Source organism: Chiloscyllium punctatum, chromosome 44 (assembly GCF_047496795.1).
Source record: "Chiloscyllium punctatum isolate Juve2018m chromosome 44, sChiPun1.3, whole genome shotgun sequence".
In the NCBI taxonomy this organism is placed as follows: Eukaryota; Metazoa; Chordata; class Chondrichthyes; order Orectolobiformes; family Hemiscylliidae; genus Chiloscyllium; species Chiloscyllium punctatum.
The window spans coordinates 40203959-40227489 of NC_092782.1; the positions used below are offsets into that span (position 1 = coordinate 40203959).

A 23531-nucleotide genomic window follows, 5' to 3' on the forward strand; every position below is an offset into this window, starting at 1 on the left:
TATATTAATAACGTGTAAGCAAGCATTAGGTAAACTGCCAATATTTATTTTCAAATGAGAAGGACAGCAGAATTTTCATTTTACACTGCTCTTACTTTAATCCTAGCTCAGCCTCAGTCAGAACAAGAAACTAGGCTGCAAAAGAGGTGGAAACAAGTGAACATACTGCAGGTTGGTCATTCAAAATGCAGCTTATATTTCACTCGACAAACATGTAGTGTTTAGGCTCATTAAAGTTTGGAACAGATCATCACCGATTACAAGTAAAACCCACTCTGGCAAAGCAGTTGAAGCCAATTTTTGATTCAATAAAAGTATGAAAAATCATTAAAACTATTTCTGAGAAAGTATCTGGGGTAAAGAATGAGCTAAATGATTAACATGCGATTTTCTCTTTCTATTAACTTAAACTTGTAAATATGGTAAATCAGTCATGGATTGTCAGAAAAAATATATTTTTGTGAAGAAGTTAAGCCCAGATTTGTCCAAATCTCAAATTGGCTTCCTTCACAGAAAGATAAGCCAGGTCACCAACATGCTGCATGATCATGCCATAGCACAAGTTGTCACAGACTATATCTTATATTAAGACTGTTGTATTCAAAGCAGTCTGGATGATTAATTATACTAGTTGAGAAGGAAAAGACGACAATGAGGAGAGAAAGTAAAATGTAAAATGGGGTGGTTTATATGAAAGGGTGGATTACACACTACCCAGCAATCCACAAGTCAGTCAGCACTTGGCCAATGTGAAATCCAGTTGTCCCATAGCAATACTATGCTGGGGTCAGCCTCAATTAGTTGAGAAGGTGATAACCCCCCCATCAAGAACAAAGTCCCTGAAAGTTGCTGGCCAACCAGATTGCAGCTCTGTTGTCATAGTAATGCCATTTACAATACTGACCAGTGCTGAGAGTACAACATGTCTCCATGAAAAAATTAAAGATGGATAATGCATTTGGGTGGGAGTAAGTGCCAAACATATGGACAGGATACCACCTATGGGTCAAAGTGCCTCCAGTGGGCACAGGGAACTCCTCAAATGATATAACATCTCTTCACCATCTACCAGTCCAATAACAACCCATGCTATCAAAGATGCTGGGCTTCTTATCTTCCTTCTACCTGTTCCACAGGCTAAATAATATGGCAAAGATGGATTGAGTCTATTAAACAGCAGTTAACTGCCACTTAACCTCATCAGGCCAAACAGCAGAGTCTTACCCTGATGTCTTACCCACCCCAACATGTAATATTGGAGGAAAACAGGTGAATGCACCCGTCACCCAGTTTATTATAGATGGCTATGCTTTCAAATACACCAGTGTTGAGAGATGGTGGGGTTGTAAAAATCAACTAAATATCTTACATAAAACTGAAGAGGCAAATAATTAGCTTCCCTACAGGAAGGGTTTACATCTGAACATTGCTGTTATCCACCAATATAATTCATTTGCTTAATAAATGCAGTGTCCTTTCACAGAACAGGTGTTATGTCTCAGATTGGAAAAAAGTGTGTTCTGGATATTTCATTTAATTTCTTTCATGTTGCCACTATCCACTGACCACAAAGTGGTAATTATCACATGTATGGAGAAATCTGTGATCCCTCCTAGCCAAAGGCTACAACTCTAAAACATAGCATCTAAAGTAACAAATGGAGAAAAAAAAGAAATGAGCAAATTTATATTCATTAAAAATTATACATACACATAGCTGAACGACACATTGTAAAAGATAAAGTATATTTACAAAAGAAATTTAGTTGTATATCTAAAAATTGAGATTAGCACTTAAAATGCATTTTATAGCAACTTGATTTTTTTAATACTTAGTCAAGACATGCCAAACCAACAGCACATGTTATTTATCTGCAAAAGGAAATAGTTTGATCGCTTTCAAAATTCAGCAAAAGTGCAAAATAATGTGCCTTGCAGTATTGTGGCAAATTCTGAGCTGTAAGGAAAGTAAAAAATAGAAATAAATAAGATGTTATCCAATAGCCTACTGTCAACAAAGATGACTTTAAATATTGTTAACTATCTTTAAATAGTAATGTCTAAATGTACTTAACATCATAAGCAAATACCACAAACCCATTTTTCTCCCCAATTCTCTGCACAATTTCATCTTAAAATACAAAAAGTAGTGCAAGCATAAATTTTAGGCCCAGCCTATCTGTAAAAGCTGAATAAAGTCAATACCTAAGGATATATAGCATTTCAGAAACAAAGAACAGGCTTTCTGTTCAATATCTGGTTGACTTACCTGCTGAATAATACTTTTTACACAAAGAATAGGAAGTCCCTGGTAATTTGATTTGATAATCCATTTCAAAAGGTGGTGACCCAGCACTTCAAACACCATGCAGACATCTGTAACATGGTCAAGGGTAAAATGAAAACCGATCTGATCCCAGTATTTTATATATCCAGTTACCTTGCAATGAAGATAACAGCTTCAGAGTTGCCAATGAACTTGCAAATTTACCATTCATAAACTCAGGAGGGAACCAATTCTTAAGCTAGAGAAACAAATAGCTGCTTATTAGTGTAAAAAATGACATGGTAAGACTGCATGCAAAACCCAGCATAGTGACTATGTTGCTTAGATAATAAGAGGATAAAATTCTGACCATTGAAATGAGATAGTTGGGAATGGTCAGGAATCCATTTAACTGGCTAGCAGGTTTTGCCATGCCTCTTAAACTCACCCTTAGCATTAGCATCCTGTTTCCAAGTTGCCTCACCAGGAGGGCAGGAAGGATATGGTTAATCGGTGAAAGGATGAATTTTCAGTTAAAATGATAGAGACATGGATCATAATGGCTAAGTTGTACACGGATTGTTGAGGTTGAGATTTCAGCAACCACTGCAATGGAAAGGAGAGAAATGAAGACTCCCCCTGGGTTCCTGACATGACTGGGGATCCTACTGGATAAATCCAAACTGTAGGCAATTTTCTGAAAATATATTAAATTACATTAAAAAATGTGAAAGACCAAAATTAACTTGAGTAGAATACTTTCACCCCCAAAATTCTGAATTTTCCACTGAAAGGTACCACTCCAAAAATGTACTAGCAATTATCATGGAAAGACATTTTGAGAGAACATATGCTGTTCTCAACATACTACCAATGTCCCAGAATTTGTAGTGCAACTTGAAAACCACACTATAACAGAGTGGTGGAATAACAGAAATTAGTTGCTTAACAAAAGGTATTTCTGAATGCCACACAGTGCTGTTAATAAATAATGCACATTGAAATAAAACGCTGAAGGATACGTATGCCATTCATGCCTGAAAGTTTGAAATCATCGATTAGTTGCACCACCATGTCCTTGTTTGGATCACAGGGATCACTTTCTCGCACCTGGGAAAATAAAATTCAGAATTAATTACAAGATTTCATTATTGGAGTTATTGTCAACTTTTGAACATATTCTATACTTAACACACCTCCTGTAAATTAATATTGCATTTTCAATTGAAAAATGGCAGAAATATTTCCAATTGGAAAAGCTATTTTCTTCTTCTTTATAAATTCTCTAAATTATTAATTATCGCATTCTGTATCTCAAAATCATATTCATAAGAAACACCAGGTGGAATTCAATGGAACTTGCCAGACCATTGATAGGTTGGCCAGAAGAATCATGTGGGAGGCCACACATCTGACTTCCAGTGACAAGAAAATCATCCAAATTAAGTGCATGGTGGGATTTAGCCAACTTCAGAAAGTTGCACTCATGCAGTGGGGAGTCATTTAAACTTATTAAATAGTCACTTAAATCCAATTGTTATCAAGTCCACTGGGAGTTAATGCTAGCTCAGAAATGAAATGATATACAGGCTTCCCATGCCTCTCAAAGTGACCCAGCAGTCTGTGGGAGATTTTTTAATTCACAAGACAATCAACTCTAGAATTTAGGGGTAGGATACACTGAAAGCCACTCCACTGCCTTTGCTTCTGATCCCTCCACAAACCTAGTGAACCCCTTCCCTCCTGAGTTCTGAGGAAGGGTCACATTCAACTCGAAACTTTAACTCTCCTTCTCTCTCTCGATAGCTGCTGCCAAACTCACTGAGTATTTCCAGTGCTTTCTGTTTTTATTTCAAAATTTTAACAACCCTGGCATTTTGATTTGATCTAAATTTTATCTGTCCAACTCATCAGAAAAATTGTTCCCATTGGCAAAAAATATTGCTACTTAGCAGGTCCAGTTATTTTTAAATCAGATTTGTTATGGCACCCTCTACAGCAGGTGAGACTTGAGCTTGGGCCTTGTGGATCAGGACAGGGACACAAACACTATGCCACAAGAACACTAATTAACAGACCCCACCAATTCAGGGTAATTGATGAAACGACCAGCAATGAGAACAGCGTGTGTTGTAATGATGTGTAATATTCCGTCAAAAGGACACTGGAAACATATTAAGCTTCAAAAGAAAACTGGATAAATACTTTAAAGAGTAGAAAGTTAGTGTCATTAGGAAAGTGCAGAAATTTGGCACTAATTGGCTAACTCTTTCAGAGTTTCAGCCAAATGGCCACATTCCATGCTGTTTCATTCTGTGACAGATCATGAACAGATTAAATTAGCAAAAAGGTGTCAATGAACCAGAAGAATAGCAATCAATCATTTGTTTTCCTCCAAATTTAACATTTGCAAATCAAACATCACAAAAATACCCAAATCAATCACATATATTTTGACTGTTTTCAATCATTGTTTTGCTTTGTCATTTAAACAGCTATGACTAAAAGATATCCATATAGTAATAACTTCTCTGAACAGGTTAATTAAAACATACATAATATGAAAATATTAAGTTACATATTCTTACATTACTAAAATGGTCCATCAAAATGGCCAACTTGTTAGGAATATTGGTAAAGGCTTTACTCCTTCAATACTAGTCTTCTGGTTTAGGATAGAAGATTAAAATTCATTTGAAGTTCAAGTGATGGACAGCAATTATCAAATATACATGTGCGATACAGAAGGTAGAATGGAGGCTTTCATACTATTTCTGCAGAACTAAGAATACCTAGTGCACTGCACATCCAAGCTGTAGGTGAAGCAGGAACACATGGTAATTTCTATGCTATTTAATCATTCACAAGGAAGGGCATACTGAGTAGGTGGCATTTAATGCCCATCCTAAGTTGCTCAGAGGGCAGTTGAGTCAATCACATTGTGATATGTCTGGAGTCACATGTCCACGAGACTGGGTAAGGATGGCAGTTTCCTTCCTAAAGGACGTTAGTGAACCAGATTTGTTTTTCCAACAATCATCAATGGATTAATAGCCATTATTTGACTCAATTCCAGATTATGTTTTATTTAATTTAAATTACACCATCTACCATGGCAGGATTTGAACCCAATCCATTGATTTTTCCCATAGGCCATCACCTCCCCATATTAAATTATATTTCTGGGGAAAACAATGTTATTATTAGTTGACTGCTCTCACATTGCTGATGAGGACTGTTGTTTATATTGAAAATAGAAGAAAATCAATATGAAATGCCTTTTAACTATACATAGGTATTTCACCCAGAAACCGTTACTCTCCACATTTTTTCACTGGCAGTTGGAGTGGGAACAGCGACAGCAACGAACAGAAGCCCAATGGGAAGGTAAATTTGAAGAAATATAAAGGTTTACCTCATAGATAGGTGGAGCACACACTCAGTAGGAGCAGACACGGGACTGCAGGGTAAGTGAGGCTTTATAGTTGGGTGTTTGCTTTACCTGAAACACTACTCGGGTAGTGTCTCCCACCCGTCCTCCTCCTCTAACCAAAAATAAAAGGTTCTGTGTGCCAATTGGTAAGTGACTGATTTCTTTTTTATTAGTTTCTTCGTTGGGAATTTAGAATAGTGGAAAGGGAGGATAGGGTAGTTGAATGTTCCTCCTGCAGAATATGGGAGGTAAGGGTTACCAGAAGTGCCCCTGCTGACTGCATCTGTGGGAAGTGCACCCAATGCCAACTCCTTGAAAACTGTTAGGGAACCAGAGTTAGAGCTGGATGAACTTCGGATCATTCAGGAGGCAGAGGGAGTTGAGAGGAGTTACAGGGAGGTAGTCACACCTCAGGTAAAAGAAGAAGGTAGATGGGTTACTTTCAGTGGATAGAAAGGGAACCGGCAGACAGTGCGGGGATCCCCTCAACAAGTATACCATTTTGGATACTGTTGAGGGGGATGACTTACCAGGGGTAAGCAACGGGACACAGGTTCCTGGCACAGAGTCTGTCCATATTACTCAGAAGGGAAGGGAGAAAAGGAGCAGAGCATTAGTCATTGGGGACTCCATAGGTAGGAGGACAGATAGGAGGTTCTTTGGGAACAAGAGAGACTCATGGTTGGTGTGTTAACTCTCAGTTGGCAGGGTTCTCGATGTCTCTGATCGTGCTTTCTGAATCCTTGAAGGGGAGACGGAGCAGCCCCACGTCGTGATCCACCTAGGCACCAACGACATAGGTAGGAAGAGAGATGAGGATTTAAAGCAGAAATTTAGGAGCTAGGGTGGAAGCTTAGAACTATAACAAGCAGAGTTGTTATCTCTGGTTTCTTGCTTGTGCCACGTGCTAGCAAAGCAAGGAATAGGGAGAGAGAGGAGTTGAGCATGTGGCTACAGGGATGGTGCAGGAGAGAGGGTTTTGGATTCCTGGATAATTGGTGCTCTTTCTGAGGTAGATGGGGCCTCTACAAACAGGATGGTCTTTACCTGAACCAGAGGGGTACCAATATCCTGGGGGGAAATTTGCTAATGTTCTTTGGGTGGGTTTAAACTAATTCAGCAGGGGGATTGGAACTGAAATTGTAGTTTGAGTATATGGGAGAATGACAGTTGTGAAATCAGAACTAAGATTTCAAGATCGCAAGAAGGCACCGGCAGTCAAGAAGTTGGTTTGAAGTGTGTCTACTTCAATACCAGGAGAATCCAGACTAAGGTGGATGAACTTGCAGCGTGAGTGGCCATTTCAGAGATATGGGTAGAATAGGGACAAGAATGGTTGTTGCAAATTCCAGGATTTAGATGTTTCAGTAAGAACAGAGAAAATGGTAAAAGAGGGGGTGGTGTGGCACTGTTAGTCAAGGACAGTATGACGATTGCAGAAAGGACATGTGAGGACTCCTCTACTGAGGTAGTGTGGGCTGAGATTAGAAACAGGAAAGGAAAGGTTATTGTTTTGGGAGTTTTCTATAGGCCTCCAAATAGTTCGAGAGAGGGGGAGGATTTGATAACAAAGATGATCCTTGATAGGAGTGACAGTGATAGATTAACTGTTATGGGGTCTTTAACCTTCCAAATATTGACTGGAAATCTAAAGTTCAAGTACTTTAGGTGGGTCAGTTTTTGTCCAATGTGTGCAGGAGGGTTTCCTGACACAGTATGTAGACAAGCCAACAAGGGGCAAGGCCACATTAGATTTGGTACTGGGTAATGAACCTGGCCAGGTGTTAGATTTGGAGGTAGGGGAGTACTTTGGTGATAGTGACCACAATTCAGTTATGTTTACTTCAGTGATAGAAAGGGATAGGTATATACCGCAGGGCAAGAGTTATAGTTAGGGGAAAGGCAATTATGATGCGATTAGGCAAGATTTAGGATGTATAGGATGGGGAAGGAAACTGCAGGAGATGGGCACAATTGAAATGTGGAGCTTATTCAAGGACCAGCTACTGCAGGTCCTGTATAAGCATGTACCGGTCAGGCAGGCAGGCAGGAAGTTCTTGAGCGCAGGAGCAGTGGATTACTTAGGAAGTTGAATCTCTCTTCAAGAGGAAGAAGAAAGCTTATGTTAGGATGAGATGTGATGGCTTAGTTAGGGCACTTGAGATTCACAAGTTAGCCAGGAAAGACCGAAAAAGAGACCTAAGAAGAGCCAGGAGGGGAGAAGACATGAGAAGTCACTGGCAGATAGGATCAAGGAAAACCCTAAGGCTTTCTATAGCTATATCATGAATAAAATAATAACTAGAGTAAGATTAGGGCCAATCAAGCATAGTAGTGCAAAGTTGTGCATGGAGTCAGAGGAGATAGGGGAAGCACTAAATGAATACTTTTCTTCAGTATTCATACTAGAAAAAGACAATGTGGTCGAGGAAAATACCGAGACGCATACTACTAGACTAGATAGGATTGAGGTGCATAAGGAAGAGATGTTGGATTCTGGAATTCTGGAAAGTGTAAAAATAAATAAGCCCCCTAGGCAGGATGGGAGTTATCTTAGGATTCTCTTGGAAGCCTGGGAGGAGATTGCCAAACCTTTGGCTTTGATCTTTTTGTCTTCATTGTCTACAGGAATAATACCAGAAGACTGGAGGACAGCAAATGTTGTTGCCTTGTTCAAGAAGGGGAGTAGAGAAACTCCGGAAATTATAGACCTGTGAGCCTTATTTCGGCTGTAGGTAAAGTGTTTGAAAGGGTTATAAGAGATAGGATTTACAATCATCTAGTCAGGAATAAGTTGATTAGGGATAGTCAACACGGTTTGGACCAAAAATTGGCTAAGTGAAAGACAGAGGGTGATTGATGGGAAATATTCATCCTGTAGTTCAGTCACTAGTGGGGTACCGCAAGGAACAGTTTTGGGTGCAATGCTGTTTGTCATTTATATAAATAACCTGGATGAGTGCATAGAAGGAAAGGTTAGTAAATTTAAGGGTGACACTAAGGTCGGTAGAGTTGTGGATAGTAATAAAGGATATTATAGTTTACAGAGAGACATAGATAAGCTGCAAAGCTGAACTATGAATTGGCAAATGGAGTTTAAAGCGGAAAAGTGTGAGGTAATTAACTTTGGAAGGAGTAACAGGAATGCAGAGTACTGGGCTAACGCTAAGATTCTTGGTAGTATAGATGAGCAGAGAGATCTTGGTATCCAGGTGCATAGATCCTTGAAATTCTGGTTTGCTCGCTGAACTGGAAGGCTTGTTTTCAGACATTTTGTCACCATACTAGGTAACATCTTCAGTGAGCCTCCGCATGAAGCACGGTGGTGTAGCCCCCTTTCAATTTATATGTTTGGGTTTCCTCGGGTTGGTGATGTAATTTCCTGTGGTGATGTCATTTCCTGTTTTTTTCTCAGGGGTTGGTAAATGGGATCCAAGTCAATGTGTTTGTTAATAGAGTTCCAGTTGGACAGTCTTGCTTCTAGGAATTCTGGTGCGTGTCTCGGTTTGGCTTGTCCTAGGATGAGCGTATTGTCCCAGCTGAAGTGGTGTCCTTCCTCATCTGTATGTAAGGATACTAGTGAGAGTGGGGCATGTCTTTTTGTGGTTAGTTGATGTTCAAGTATTCTGGTGGCTAGTTTTCTGCCTGTTTGTCCAATGTAGTGTTTGTTATAGTTCTTGCAAAGTACTTACAAATGACATTAGTTTTGTTAGTTGTCTGTATGGGGTCTTTCAAGTTCAATGACTGCTGTTTTAGTGTGTTGGTGGGTTTGTGGGCTACCATGATGCCAAGGGGTCTGAGTAGTCTGGCAGTCATCTCCAAGATGTCTTTGACGCAGGGGAGCGTGGCTAAGGTTTCTGGACATGTTTAGTCTGCTTGTTGAGGTTTATTGCTGAGAAAATCAGTGGATTGTATTCATTGAGTACCCGTTCTTTTTGAATACACTGTAGAGGTGATTTTCCTCTGCGCTGCAGTGTGTGGTGGCTCGTTGAAATAATGTTCTAATGCAGCTTTGTATGTGGATGTTAGAATGATTGCTTCAGTAGTTCAATATTTGGTCCGTATGTGTTGTTTTCTTGTAGATGCTGGTTTGAAGTCCCCTTTGGCTGTTCGCTGTACTGCGACATCTAGGATTGGCAGTTTGTTGTTATTTTCCTCCTCTTTAATGAATTTTATGCCAGTAAGGGTATGATTGATGGTTTTGAAGGTTTCTACTAATTTGTTTCTCAAATCTTGAAAGCTGCCATCCAGGTTGATAGAGTTGTTAAGAAGGCATATAATGTGTGTTAGTTTTTATTGGTAGAGGGATTGAGTTTCAGAACCACGAGATCATGGTGCAGATGTACAAAACTCTGGTGTGGCCACATTTGGAGTATTGCGTCCGGATCTGGTCACCATAATATAGGAAGGATGTGGAAGTTTTGGAAATGTTTCAGAGGAGATTTACTAGGATGTTGCCTGGTATGGAGGGAAGGTCTTACCAGGAAAGGCTGCGGGACTTGAGGTTGTTTTCATTAGAGAGACAAGTTGAGAGATGACTTAAATGAGATGTATAAGATATTCAGAGGGTTAGACAGGTGGGACAGTGAAAGCCTTTTTCCTTGATGGCAGTGGCTAGCATGAGAGGACATAGCTTTAAATTGAGGGGTGATAGATATAGGACTGATGTCATAGGCAGCTTCTTTAATCAGATCGTAGTAGGGTTGTGGAATGCACTGCCTGCAACACCCTACCAACCTTCGCATAAACTAAATCATCCGACATTTCCGCCACTCCAAACGGACCCCACCACCAGGGATATATTTCTCTCCCCACCCCTTTCCACCTTCCGCAAAGACCATTCCCTCCGTGATTATCTGGTCAGGTCCATGCGCCCCAACAAACCACCCTCCCATCCTGGCATCTTCCTCATCACCACAGGAATTGCAAAACTGCACCCACAGCTCCTCCCTCACCTCCATCCAAGGCCCCAAAGGAGCCTTCCACATCCAAAGTTTTATCTGCACATCCACCAATATCATTTCTTGTATCCGTTGCCCCCGATGCGGTCTGCTCTACATTGGGGAGACTGGACACCTCCTAGCAGTGTGCTTTAGGGAACATCTCTGGGACACCCGCACCAATCAACCCCAACGCCCTGTGGCCCAACATTTCAACTCCCCTTCCCACTCAGCCGAGGACATGGAGGTCATGGGCCTCCATCACCGCTCCCTCACCACCCGATGCCTGGAGGAAGAACGCCTCATCTTCCACCTCGGAACACTTCAACCCCAGGGCATCCATGTGGAGTTCAACAGTTTCCTCATTTCCCCTTCCCCCACCTCATCCTAGTTCCAAACTTCCAGCTCAGCACTGTCCCCATGACTTGTCCTACCTGCCTATCTTCTTTTCCACCTATCCACTCCACCCTCCTCTCTGACTTATCACCTTCATCCCCATCCCCATTCACATATTGTACTCAATGCTACTTTCTCCCCGCCCCACCCTCCTCTCATTTAGCTCTCCACCGTTCAGGCACTCTGCCTCTATTCCTGATGAAGGGCATTTGCCTGAAACGTCGATTTTCCTGCTCCTCAGATACTGCCTGAACTGCTGTGCTTTTCCGGCACCACTCTAATCTAGAATCTGGTTTCCAGCATCTGCAGTCCTTTTTTTTTTACACAATAGTAGACTCGCCAACTTTAAGGGTATTTAAATGGTCATTGGATAGGCATATGGATAAGACTGGAATAGTGTAGGTTAGATGGGTTTCAGATTGGTTTCACAGGTCGGCCAAAGGGCCTGTACTGTATTGTAATGTTCTATGTTCCAAGTGGGTCTCAAATATTTCTTTGAATATTGGTTATTGGACTGTCACAATTGCAATAGAGTTGTATAGGACATTAATTGAGTTACAGCTGGAGTATTGCCTATGTAGCTCTGGCCGCTATACAATAGGCTGGATTGGATTGCACAAGAGACAGTACACAGAGGACATTCACAAGAAATGTTTCCATGGATGGAACGTTTTAGCTTTGAAGAGAAACTTGATTGATTGGATTATTCTCCTTTGAAGAAAGGGGGCTGCGTTCAGGCCTGTTGAAATCTACAAAATTATGAGGGTAAAGATGAAGTAGCAAGAGGTTTAGAGGAAAATTATTTTCACCCAGAGAGTCATGTGTCTCTCTGGAAAGAATGGTGGAAACCAGCACAAGGTTTAAGTAGAACTTCAAAATATAATTGAAAAGTAATAGCATACAATGCAGTGGGCCAAGTGCAGAAAATGTGATTAAAGTAGGTAGGTGCTTTATGACTAGCATGAATACAATGGCTGTGAGCCTCTTTCCATGCTGGAATACTCTGATTCTATTATAGCTGCTAGACTGGGCTTTTAGCAGACGAAGACAGACCAAGAAGAGGAAAAGAACCACCTTGACTTCATCCATGCTAATCTACCTGCTGCATGAATGGCAGGATTGAAAGGATTGACAACCTCAGAGTTTTGATTATACCAACTACAGCAATCCCAGGGAAGCCTGTCTCAGGATTAAAAGTTGATATCAAAACTCCTAAGTGAAGCACTAGGAGTGCTTTTATAGCACATCCTTTGACTGCCAAACAAGTGTACTCAAGCTCAATCTCTCCACATTAGATTGCTTTAGTAATTATTAGGAATTGTGGCTACGTGACCAGCCAACTCCATTGTGATCATCTAAATATCATATGTATGCTTGGTATGCCAACTTTGGCAAGTACTTCTTATTTTGCCCTGCCTTCTGATTTTCAGCAGAAATGAAAGGGTTGAGCTTTTCAGCTTGACACTGGTACAAAGTCTGAGTTTATGTCATTTTGTCTAATGCTGTGCTTGATGGCGATTCTGGCAATCCAAGACAATTCCAGGCAGAGATCATAGACCTATTTGTGATTTCCTGTTTGTCCGTACAGATGAACTAGCTGCTTGAGGTCAGGGCTGACTGAACATGCAATATAGCTTGGAATTGTTCTCCAATAACCTTTTCCTTATGATTTGCACAAAGAAAACAGAAGTAAATGTACCAACCTGCAGAAAGCCCAATTTTGAGTCTTAAGACTTAAATTAATTACCAGAACCTGGCAGCAGTGGGTAATCTTTTTCAGCAGAGTCTATATTGACAACAGAACATGTGCACTGATTGACAAAGAAAATGTAACCTTTGCCGTGCTCAGACCATCAGTCTGGAGTGAAAAGGAGCAAGCCTGTCTATCAAATAAAAGGCTGTAGAGCAACAGTCCTGCACACTTGGTACCAAGAGTAGAAAACTTAATTAAATTACAAATAACATATGCGTGATATATTTCAGTATGAAGTGTGCAATATTATTACCTTGACAGTCTGCAAATTTACTACTACTGTTAGTGCATCAGCCAGTACAAACAGAAACTACAATCCAGACCACAGAATACTACAAGCAATGTTGCAGGAGTTCTACTACATTTTTAAAACATGCTCCAAGTTAAAGACCTCATCAACCTTTATTCTAATTCAAAATTACAATTGATATGGGAAAACTTTAGGATTGTCAATCTTCCAAGATTGTCTAGAATTCCTTGGAATTAAAGACTGATCTCCAGCATTGCAAGCAGCAAGAAAAACAAGCCATAAGAAAATCCAAATAATTGTTTATTGTTTTCTTGAACATCTTTGTTTATTAAATACAAAGCTATTGACGACAGGGAGAAAAGGGTTGTTTGATGATCAAGCATCACTAAATCAGGTTCTGAAAAATCCATTTACCTTCCAATTGCAAGGAAAGGTGGCACAGCTGTGAAAATGGATGTGCTGATAACAAATGGTAGGAGGTCATATGAAGAAACTTCTAGGAATATGTATCACCATACTTTTGTCAACCCAAGAAAACCATAAACATTAATTTATGAAGCACCCACCCAGGTCATAACACAATTTTGATCAAATGCAAACAATCATTTATTGAAATTATACTTACACACTTCAGTAACTTAATTTCATCCAGAGCGGTTTCTGTGTAGTGCTGAGCGCTCTTTACCACTTTCATGGCAACAAACCTCTTCCCTCTTTAAAAAAGAACAAAAAAAAGAAAAAATTTTTTAAAAGAGCATCCAAACAGAATGCACAAAAAAGTAATGTCATTTAAAAGGAAGAAATTGAGTTTTGCTGAGGAACTCATCAGGGCAATTCACAAGAATCCCAATTCAAGGGGAAAAGCAACTTTTATACTATGTGACAGGAAAGTGTTGATTTGTTAGCAAATGTACTCTGATTGTTGAAGGTGTTGCCATGGAGAATGTACTCAATAATTGACAAGTTTTGTTTAAATTTTAAACCATTCATTTTGACTCTACAAATCAAAGCATTGCCCAAAAATTAACCCACAACTAATGGTCATCTATTTTGTGGAGTTCAAACAGGTGCAATGCATATACATTCAAGATTATTCAGCAAATGCTGTCCAACTGCATAATAATATCTTACCCTGAGTGAATGAAGTACTAGGCTGACAACTAATTTTGGATTGTCAGTTGGGCTCGTAGTGTACAGCACTCATATCCTGGAAGCTGCATATGTTAAGACATCAGGAACCGCTCTTTGGAGACAGAAAGAACATGTACAGATACTGCACCAGTTTCAACTCAACAAAATCAGTGACAGCTTTCATTGGTTCATTTCTCAGGGCAGTGACCTGACCAAGTAAACCTGCTGTCATACTTGGATGCAGAAGAGCCAAGCAAATTTTTTTTGCTGGGGGAGAAAACTTCCAATTTTTCCAACTTAGACATGTTAATGCCAACATTTCAGCAAATGACATTAGCAAGGACTGTATAACCAATACAATTTCATCAGGTACACCCAGAAAATGACTGAGTGGTAACTATCAGGATTGTCCATTGTTTGCCAGAGTTGACTTACTCCTACACACAGATTTGACAGGAGCAGAGGTTATGGATTCTACAGGAGTAATGGAAAGTCTAATTGAAATCAAGGATGCAGAGCAGTAATAGGTTTAGGTTTCATGGATTTTTCTTTCTTTATTGTAACCTGAGCAATAATTAAATAAAGTCCATCACTGGAGTTTGAACTGGCATCACAGACAGTAATTTGGTGATCTGAAACTTTCGTTGGAATCGAGTAATCTGAAGCAAGCATTCAATAAGCCTTCTCTGAGCAAGGTTCAGCAAATAATGCAAAATTGAGTAAAGTTGCCTAATGGATTCAAATCAAAGTTGAAACTGAAAGGGTTCTGGATTGTCACTGTCCAAACAAATTAGATCCTGAAGAGTAACTGGACACCTCCTCACAAACCTGCAAATTAAGAACAGTGAATGGTAGCTCACCAAGTACTGGAGAAATAACATCAAGAAATGTTAAGGACAGCTCGAGAAAATCCTATGGGCAGGATATGTCAGAATCCAAAAAACCTAACCATGTAAAAGTCAACATTTTTTTTTAAACAGGCCAGGTCTTTACATGGGTGTGGTACGGTCTCATAAAACATGTGTGCCAACTTGTGATGTAAGCCACAATATGCAAATAAATCAGCACCTCTAATTCCAATACCAGAGTCTGAGGAGCCATTTAATAGTTCCATCGTGGATTGTGGGGACCTTTACGGAAAACAAAAGCAGGACACCAGTACATCCTTACTATTATGGATATCGCTACTCAGTTGAGAGGCACCAGCCTAAGTTAGTGGCAGAGAAGTTAACTCAGTTCTTCATTCAATATGAATTACTCAAACAGATCCAGTCAAATCAATGTTCTAATTTCACATCTAACACATTTCAAGAGTTGATGAGAAATCTAGCTATAACACAGTTAAGTTTTCAGCATACCTTCTCAGAGACAAGGAATTTTAGAAAGGGACTATCACAACCTCAAAACAATGATCAAGGCAGACTGTCATGAATATTGTCATGAATGAAATAAAAGACTTTAATTTCTTTCACTTGTTACAACAGGAGCCACCAATTACTGAGTTTAGTCATTTTGAATTATTTCATGGCCATGAAGTAAGGAGACCTCTGAAAATAGCCAAAGAAACATCTTTAGGACTGAATAAAAAGTCATCAATGCTCGACAATGTATCTGCTTTCTTTGAGTAGGTACAGGAACTTGCAAAACTGCTCATGAACACTTTAGAACTTCAGAACAAACCATGAAACAGTAGCATGACAAACATGTCAAATCTGAAACATTTCACCTTTACAAGTGAACCACTGAATGCATGGTTTAGTGTTCCACATAGGGTAGTCAAAGAAATTGGTGAAGAAAATGTTAGTGCATCTTCACTAAAGTCAAGGTGGAATTTCTGATTCCCATATTGATTGCCAAAGACATTATATTAAAAGAGTTGAGTTTTTAGGATCTCCCTTAGATACTTGTACCATCTAACTCGAATTCAATACTTTTAATGCTTTCTTTCTACATTGATAATTAAGTAACTGCTAAAATAAAATTGACATTAACATTAAAAAGTGTAACATTTAACCTAAAGAATCTTCTGTGGTTGACCGACTGAGAGTGAAGCCAGGAACTCCTGCATGAGATCTGTATCAGGATGGGAGTCCTGGTCTTACTCACTGGGCTCCAGGCCACCTGCTGACGCCGATGCACAAGCCTGGTCTCTCGCTGTGGAGCAAGCCATTGCAGAAGAGTCCCTGTGTTGGACTGTGGCTCACAGCTGGTGGAGTAATGTGGCAGTGCTGGTGGTTTTTCTCCAGATTAGAATGAAGGTCACTGACCCACTAGAGGTGGGTCACAGTTTCCATAGAGGCTCTGCTGTTTCAACTACTACCTCAGGGGACAATACAAAATGTGGTAGTAGTTGGCAGGCTGCTGACCACAGCAACAAAGAAGGGGGCAGAGGGAAAAACAAGACAGACAGGTGGGTGAAGAGTGGAAGAGTGATAGAAGGTGGGGGGCATGAGAGAAGAAATGGGGGTAAGAGAGGAAGAACAGAAAAGAGGAGGTGAGATATAAAAATGGAAGAAAAAAGAGCTGGTAGAGGAGACAAGAGAGGGGTCATAGAGAGGAGAGGTGGTGAGGATAAGGAAAAGGTATTAGTAGTGTGGGCGAGTGGAAAAGAGAGAAGAGCTTGCTAGAAAGCCGAAAGTTGGTGAGGGGTAGGTGGGAGAAGAACAGCTGGATGTAGGTTTGCTCGCTGAGCTGGAAGGTTCATTTCCAGGCGTTTTGTCACCCTACTAGGTAACATCTTCAGTGTGCCTTCGGGCAAAGCACTGTTGATAATTCCTGCTTTATATGTTTGGGTTTCTTTGGGTTGGTGATGCCACTTCTGGTGGTGATGCCATTTCCTGTTCTTTTTCTCAGGGGGTGGTAAATGGGATCCAAGTCAATGTGTTTGTTGATAGAGTTCTGATTGGAATGCCATGCTTTTAGGACTTCTCGTGTGTGTCACTGTTTGGCTTGTCCTAGGATGAATGTTTTGTCCCAGTCAAAGTAATGTCCTTCCTTATCTGTACGTAAGGATACTAGTGAGAGAGGGTCATGTCATTTTGTGGCTAGTTGGTGTTCATGTATCCTGGTGGCTAGTTTTCTGCCTGTTTGTCAATGTAGTGTTTGTTACAGTTCTTGCAAAGTATTTTGTAAATGACATTAGTTTTGTTTGTTGTCTATATAGGGTCTTTGAAGTTCATTAGCTGATGTTCTTGTGTGTTGGTGGGTTTGCGGCCTACCATGATGCCAAGGGGTCTGAGCAGTCTGGCGGTCGTTTCCGAGATGTCTTTGATGTAAGGGACAGTGCCTACAGTTTCTGGACGTGTTTTGTCTGCTTGTTTGAGTCTGTTGCTGAGAAATCGGCGGACTGTGTTCATTGGGTAACCGTTCTTTTTGAATACATGGTATAGATGATTTTCCCCTGTTTTGCATAGTTCCTCTGTGCTGCAGTGTGAGTTGGCTCGTTGAAATAATATTCTGACACAGCTTAGGGATGATTGCTTTTGTAGTTCAATATTTGGTCCATATGTGTTATTTTCCTGGATGCGTTTTGTCTGCTTGTTTGGGTTTGTTGCTGAGAAATCGGCAGACTGTATTTATTGGGTACCCATTCTTTTTGAATACATGCTATAGGTGATTTTCCTCTGCTCTGCAGTGTGTGTTGGCTCGTTGGAATAATGTTCTGATGCAGCTTCGTTTGTGGACGTTGGGATGATTGCTTCTATAGTTCAATATTTGGTCTGTATGTGTTGCTTTCCTGTAGACGCTGGTTTGAAGTTCCCCATTGGCTGTTCACGCTACTGCAATGTCTAGGAATGGCAGTTTGTGGTTATTTTCCTCCTCTTTAATGAATTTTATGCCAGTAAGGGTATTATTGATAGTCTTGGAAGTTTCATCTAATTTGTTTCATTTAGTGATGACAAAGGTGTCATCCACGTAGCAGATCCAAAGTTGGGATTGGATGGTTGCAGAGCTGTTTGTTAGAGAACCTGCATTACTGCCTCTGCTAAGAACCCTGATATCGGAGATCCCTTGGGTGTTCCATTGGTTTGTCTGTAGAGGTTTTGTTGTTGAAGGTGAAGTGTGTGGTAAGGCATAGGTCCACTAGCTTGACGATACTGTCCTTGCTGAAGAAGTTAGTGGTGTTTGGCGTATGTGTCTTTGGGTCTTCTAGTCGTGTAGTCAGTGTTTCCTTGGTCAGGTTAATGTTGATTGATGTTAACAGGGCTGTTACATCAAAGGAGACCATTACTTCATCCTCTTCTATCTTAATATCTTTGATGGTCTTCAGGAATTCTTGGGTGGAGTGGAGTCTTTTACTAAGTGTGTTAGTCTTTGGTGTAGCTCCTTGGCCAATCTGTAAATTGATGTTCCAGGTGGCGAGACTATAGGTCTATGGGGGGCTCCTGGTTTGTGAATTTTGAGTAATCCGTAGGAGTGTGGTGTATTGGATCCGTCTGGTTTCATTTATTGGAAGTTGGCCTTATTTATTTCTCCAGATTTCTGAAGTTTCTTTTGAGTACAGCTATGATTCTGTTCTCTAGTTATGGGGTCAGGTCTATTGCCACTTGTTGGTAAGTGTTGGTATCTGTAAGTGGTGCGTTTGCTTTTTCAATGTAGTGTCTTCAATTTAGAATGATTGTCAAGCTTCCTTTGTCTGCCGGTAGGATAACAATGTTCTTATCTTTTTTTGAGTCTTTCCAGTGCTTTCCTTTCTTGTGCATTGAGTGGGTTTCCTTCCTTTTTTCTGCTTAATGTGCAACTACCTGTCTGATGGTTTGCTGGGTTTTTTCTGTGTGTTGGTTGTCTTATAGTGTTGTTTCTAATGCTGCTAAGAAATCTTTCTTGTCCGCATCCTGGCAGTTGTAATTTAATCCTCTTACTAAGACAGATTTTTCAGTGTCTATTAAAGGTCGGTCAGATGAGTTTTTTATCCATGCTTCTGTATTGTCAGTGTTATTACTTTGTGTAAGTTTGTCTAGTTTTTTCACTTTTCTGTGTTTGTCGCTGTCTAATAACTATGACTTGTTGTACTGTGTCTGTCCATTCATGGTCTGTTGCATTAGTGTGTAAAGATTTTTGGTGTAAAATTTCCCAGCTGTATTTACAGAGTCTGTTGTGGGCGTCATTAATAATTTCTCTAAGCATTCTGCAGCCATTATGCTCCGCTATTCTTTTGGCTAGTGGAGTGTGGGACAGCCTCCACTTTGAGAGAGAGCAAGACAGTGAGTACAAGAGGTCCCTCCAAAATGGTTTTTATCTAATCAGGTGAGATTTTATACGGTCAGAGTCATACAGCACAGAAACAGAACCTTTGGTCCAACTTGTTCATGCTGATCAAGTTTCCCAAATTAAACTAAGCTCACTTGCTTGCATTTGGCCCATATCCGTCCAAATCCTTCTGATTCATGTACCCATCCATATGTATTTTAAATGTTGTAACTGTTCCTGCATCTAGCACTTCCTCTGACAGTTCATTCGACAGAGAAAGCACCCTCTGCATGAAAAAAGATAAGGTCCCTTTTAAATCTTTTCCCTCGCACCTTAAAATTATGCCCTCGAGTTTTGAACTCCCCTGCCACAGAGAAAACACCTTTGCTATTCACCTTATCTATGCCCGTTATGATTTTATAAATCTTTATAAAGGTCAATCCTCAACCTCCTATACTCCAGTGAAAAAAGTCCGAGCCTATCCAGCCTCTCCTTATAATCACTTTTGGTCGTTGAAAATATATTACACCAACTATGATGCCACCAACAACAACTAATAACAGCTGAAGACAATATTCAGCACAGGTTTTAGTTAAATACAGATCAGACTTAATGTGGTGCAATCTATTGCATAGAAGTACAGTTGAGATAGAGGGCAGAACTAAATGTTCCACATGTTCCAAATGTTCTGCCCAGTACTTGACAAAACTGTGGAAAAACCATGTTGCTTCAAATTGTCCACACAAACTTTTAAATTGCTAGATCCAGAGAAACAGAACCAAGTGAAAGAATAACTCCAATACATTTTGGAAAATTGCCTAATTGAATCAGTCCAAGCATTTGGAATGTTGCAGTTATGTCAGTAATTAAGCCCAATGGCTCAACCTCATTCTGCATCAAATACAGAAAGGTAAATGCAGTCATAAAAGCAGACTCACACAACTTTCCTCACTTGCAAGGCCATAATAATAGGGCTGGCACTGCCAGCTGTCTTACCAAAAAATGCATTTTATAAGGATACCAGGAAATTCCTTTAAAACCCAGAGGTAAAGAGATATCAGCCTAAAGAGATATCAGCCTTTGTCACACCTGATGATCTTATCTGGTGCTGAGTAATGTCATTTGGGCTAGGAAATGCTCCTGCAACTCTTCTGAGACTGATGAATTAAGTGGGAGGTACTGTTCTTAATTACGTAGTTTACCTTAATGATGTCATGGCAATACTTGGAGAAAACACTTGGAACAACTGAAATCTTTGTTTCGTAAACTACAATTGGTTAAGTTAGCGATAAACCTTGCAAAAGTAAATTTGCATAGGCATGAATAACGTACCAGGGCATTTGGTCCAAGTGCTATCAAGAACTGCAGAAGGATAAGGATTAATGAAGTTCTCTGTCTCTGAAAATAAAGGGGAAATAATGAGGTTTTTGGGGATGTTGGGTTTTATCACAGAATCGTACCAAATTTCGGGCTATATTTACTTCACTGACAATTTGTTTTCTAAAAGAATACCAAAGTAACGTGGAAAGAGGAGTGCTAGGCTTTTTTTGAGAAGGTGGAAGTCATTTTGATCAGCTCTACCAAATTTCACTATGTTCTTAAAAACAATAATTGATGCTTATAATTTGGGAGTGGGTGCAGTTCTATTACAAGATGGGTCAGGAATAGAGAAAACAGTGGGATATTTTGCTGAAAAGCTAAGTCAATAGGTTTCTACAGACCTGCTGAAGATACTCGACAGTAGAAAAGAAGAAACCCTGGGATTGGTAGTGGCTCTTCATACTTTTTAAAAATAGTGCTCACATTATGACTATAGAGACACATTAGTATAGATCAATAATAATGTGCTAACCTTAGTGCAAAATTTTAAAAACCCCAGTCCATTTTGATGGAATCGGTTATTACAGTCGTATCTTTTAAAGACTGCTTTTTTCCTGCAATGTCAGCAATGTAACTACTAATGCTTTATCAAGAATATAGCCTTCAGTGAATGGTTAAATAGTACGGTATCAAAGTTAATTGTACAAATTGCATTTTAAAATATTAAGGAGTGTGTGAATCTGTCTTAACTTTTTAACTATTCTTGTTCAGTCTATATTGTACAAGGGAAAGCACTTAAAAAGGTTGCTTCATTTTTCCAAGGGTGGCGTTCTTAAGAAGAATGCTTAAAGGAGTTATGTTTTGAAGAATTGCGGAAAATGGATTTACCCCAGGGCGGCACGGTGGCACAGTGGTTAGCACTGCTGCCTCACAGCGCCAGAGACCTGGGTTCAATTCCCACCTCAGGCGACTGACTGTGTGGAGTTTGCACGTTCTCCCCGTGTCTGTGTGGGTTTCCTCCGGGTGCTCCGGTTTCCTCCCACAGTCCAAAGATGTGCAGGTCAGGTGAATTGGCCATGCTAAATTGCCCGTAGTGTTAGGTAAGGGGTAAATGTAGGGGTATGGGTGGGTTGCGCTTCGGCGGGGCGGTGTGGGCTTGTTGGGCCGAAGGGCCTGTTTCCACACTGTAAGTAATCTAATCTAATCTAATCTAAAATCTGGTGTAAATACCTTGAATGGTTTCTTTAAAAAAACAACTGTGTTAACTGTCAACATTGTAGTTTTTTTTAAAAACAAAGGCTTCATACAAATCACATGACTGAAGCTTGCATTGCTATGAATATTTGCTGGGCCACTTCATACAGTAACTGATTTGGAGAAATACTTGGTTTACTTGGGTCATTGGATGTTAGCCTACTAAAAAAAAATACATCTTATTGAGTTCAAGGTATGCTTCCGAAAGGGTCAATGAAGGAGCATCTCAACATTTTATTTCCTGAGGAAGCTGTGAATGCAAGACATCAGATGATCACGAGCAATTAGTGACCTAACGACATCAGCAAGAACATCAAAGCAACACACATTGGAAATTTCTACAACTCATCCTTTTGTCTTTTATGTTGCAACCAGTTTGGAAGTAGAACTTTAGTTCACTCTACCAGCTTTGGTGATAACATCACGTGACATCAGAAAATGTCAAAAGGCACTAGATACTGATAAGTCTTCTGGGCAGGAAATGCTTCATCTTCCTAGACAGATAAACTGGGGGAGGAACAGTGAATGGATTCTGACAAACAAACAGTCACTGGACTTGAAACGTGAACACTGCTTTTCTCTCTACAGATGCTGAGAGGCCTGTTGAATTTCTCCAGCACTTTCTGTTTTCACTGAAGTACGCAAGTTCTGTTGAAGTATATAAGGGATTTTTCAGAACACAGCTGTAATACTGTGAACATTTCTGGGCCGTTTATCTAAGGAAAGATATACAGGTATTAGAGGCAGTCCACAGAATGTTCATTTGGGTGATACAAGTTATGGAGGAACTGTCTCATCAGGGGAGGTTGAGTTGATTAGGCCTGAAACTCATTGGAATATAAAAGAAAGAGAGGCGACCTTATACAAGAAATATATAATAAGCTTATGGAAACTAGACAGGGTAGATACAGAAAGGTTGTTTCCCGTGGTGGCAGTGTCTAGGACCAGAAGGCATAGCCTCAAAATAAGGGAACATTCATTTGAGTGGAATTTCTTCTTTCAGAGTAGTGAATTTGTGGAATTATTTACCGCAGAGGTATGTTAAGGCCGTTTCATTAAGTATATTCAAGGCTGAGGTAGATTTTCGATCAGTAAGAGGAATCGAGTGTTAAAGGGAAAAGTCAGTAAAAGTAGTACTGAGATCCATGATCTTATTGAAGCCAAGCAGACTTGATGGGCTGAATGACCTACATCTACTCCTATATCTTATGGTATTATAAATAAGAGCGCATGAGGGAGTGAGAAATGACAGGTGAAAAGGGGCAGGAATATGCGAGAGACATTGGTTAGTACGCCTTAGAAGGGAGGTGGGAGTTGCTGGTTCGAGAGCTAAATGGCCTTCTAAAACATTTCCTGTGGGTTGGGAGGAGCCAGTGTGCTCCCTTGACCCACAAGGAAGTATTGTGTCAACCCAAAATAGTCACAGGTCCTCTCACTTGAGCTGTGATGGACGACTCTCTTTTCATTCCATTCTAAAACATCCTCACGACAGTGAATTTGCTTCACCATTAACAGCCCCTCACCCCCAAATTTCCACAGCTCACATCCATTCTTCCTTCTGCCCTCTGTCCAGTTAATAAATATGGTTTCTAAGCCTTT

General features: G+C 40.2%; 1 protein-coding gene across 6 annotated transcripts in view; it reads right to left on the reverse strand.

Moving 5' to 3' along the window:
- The window catches only part of LOC140466907 (SRSF protein kinase 2-like), a 220224-nt gene that overhangs the window by 67046 nt on the left and 129647 nt on the right, over window positions 1–23531 (reverse strand). For all 6 annotated transcript variants that reach the window (XM_072562715.1, XM_072562713.1, XM_072562714.1 and 3 more), the window contains 3 exons: window positions 13663–13750; window positions 3288–3375; window positions 2269–2375 (listed from right to left, as the gene is read on the reverse strand). In XM_072562715.1, the coding sequence (XP_072418816.1) occupies window positions 2269–2375; window positions 3288–3375; window positions 13663–13750 (283 nt within the window). The remainder of the gene's footprint in view (window positions 1–2268; window positions 2376–3287; window positions 3376–13662; window positions 13751–23531) is intronic.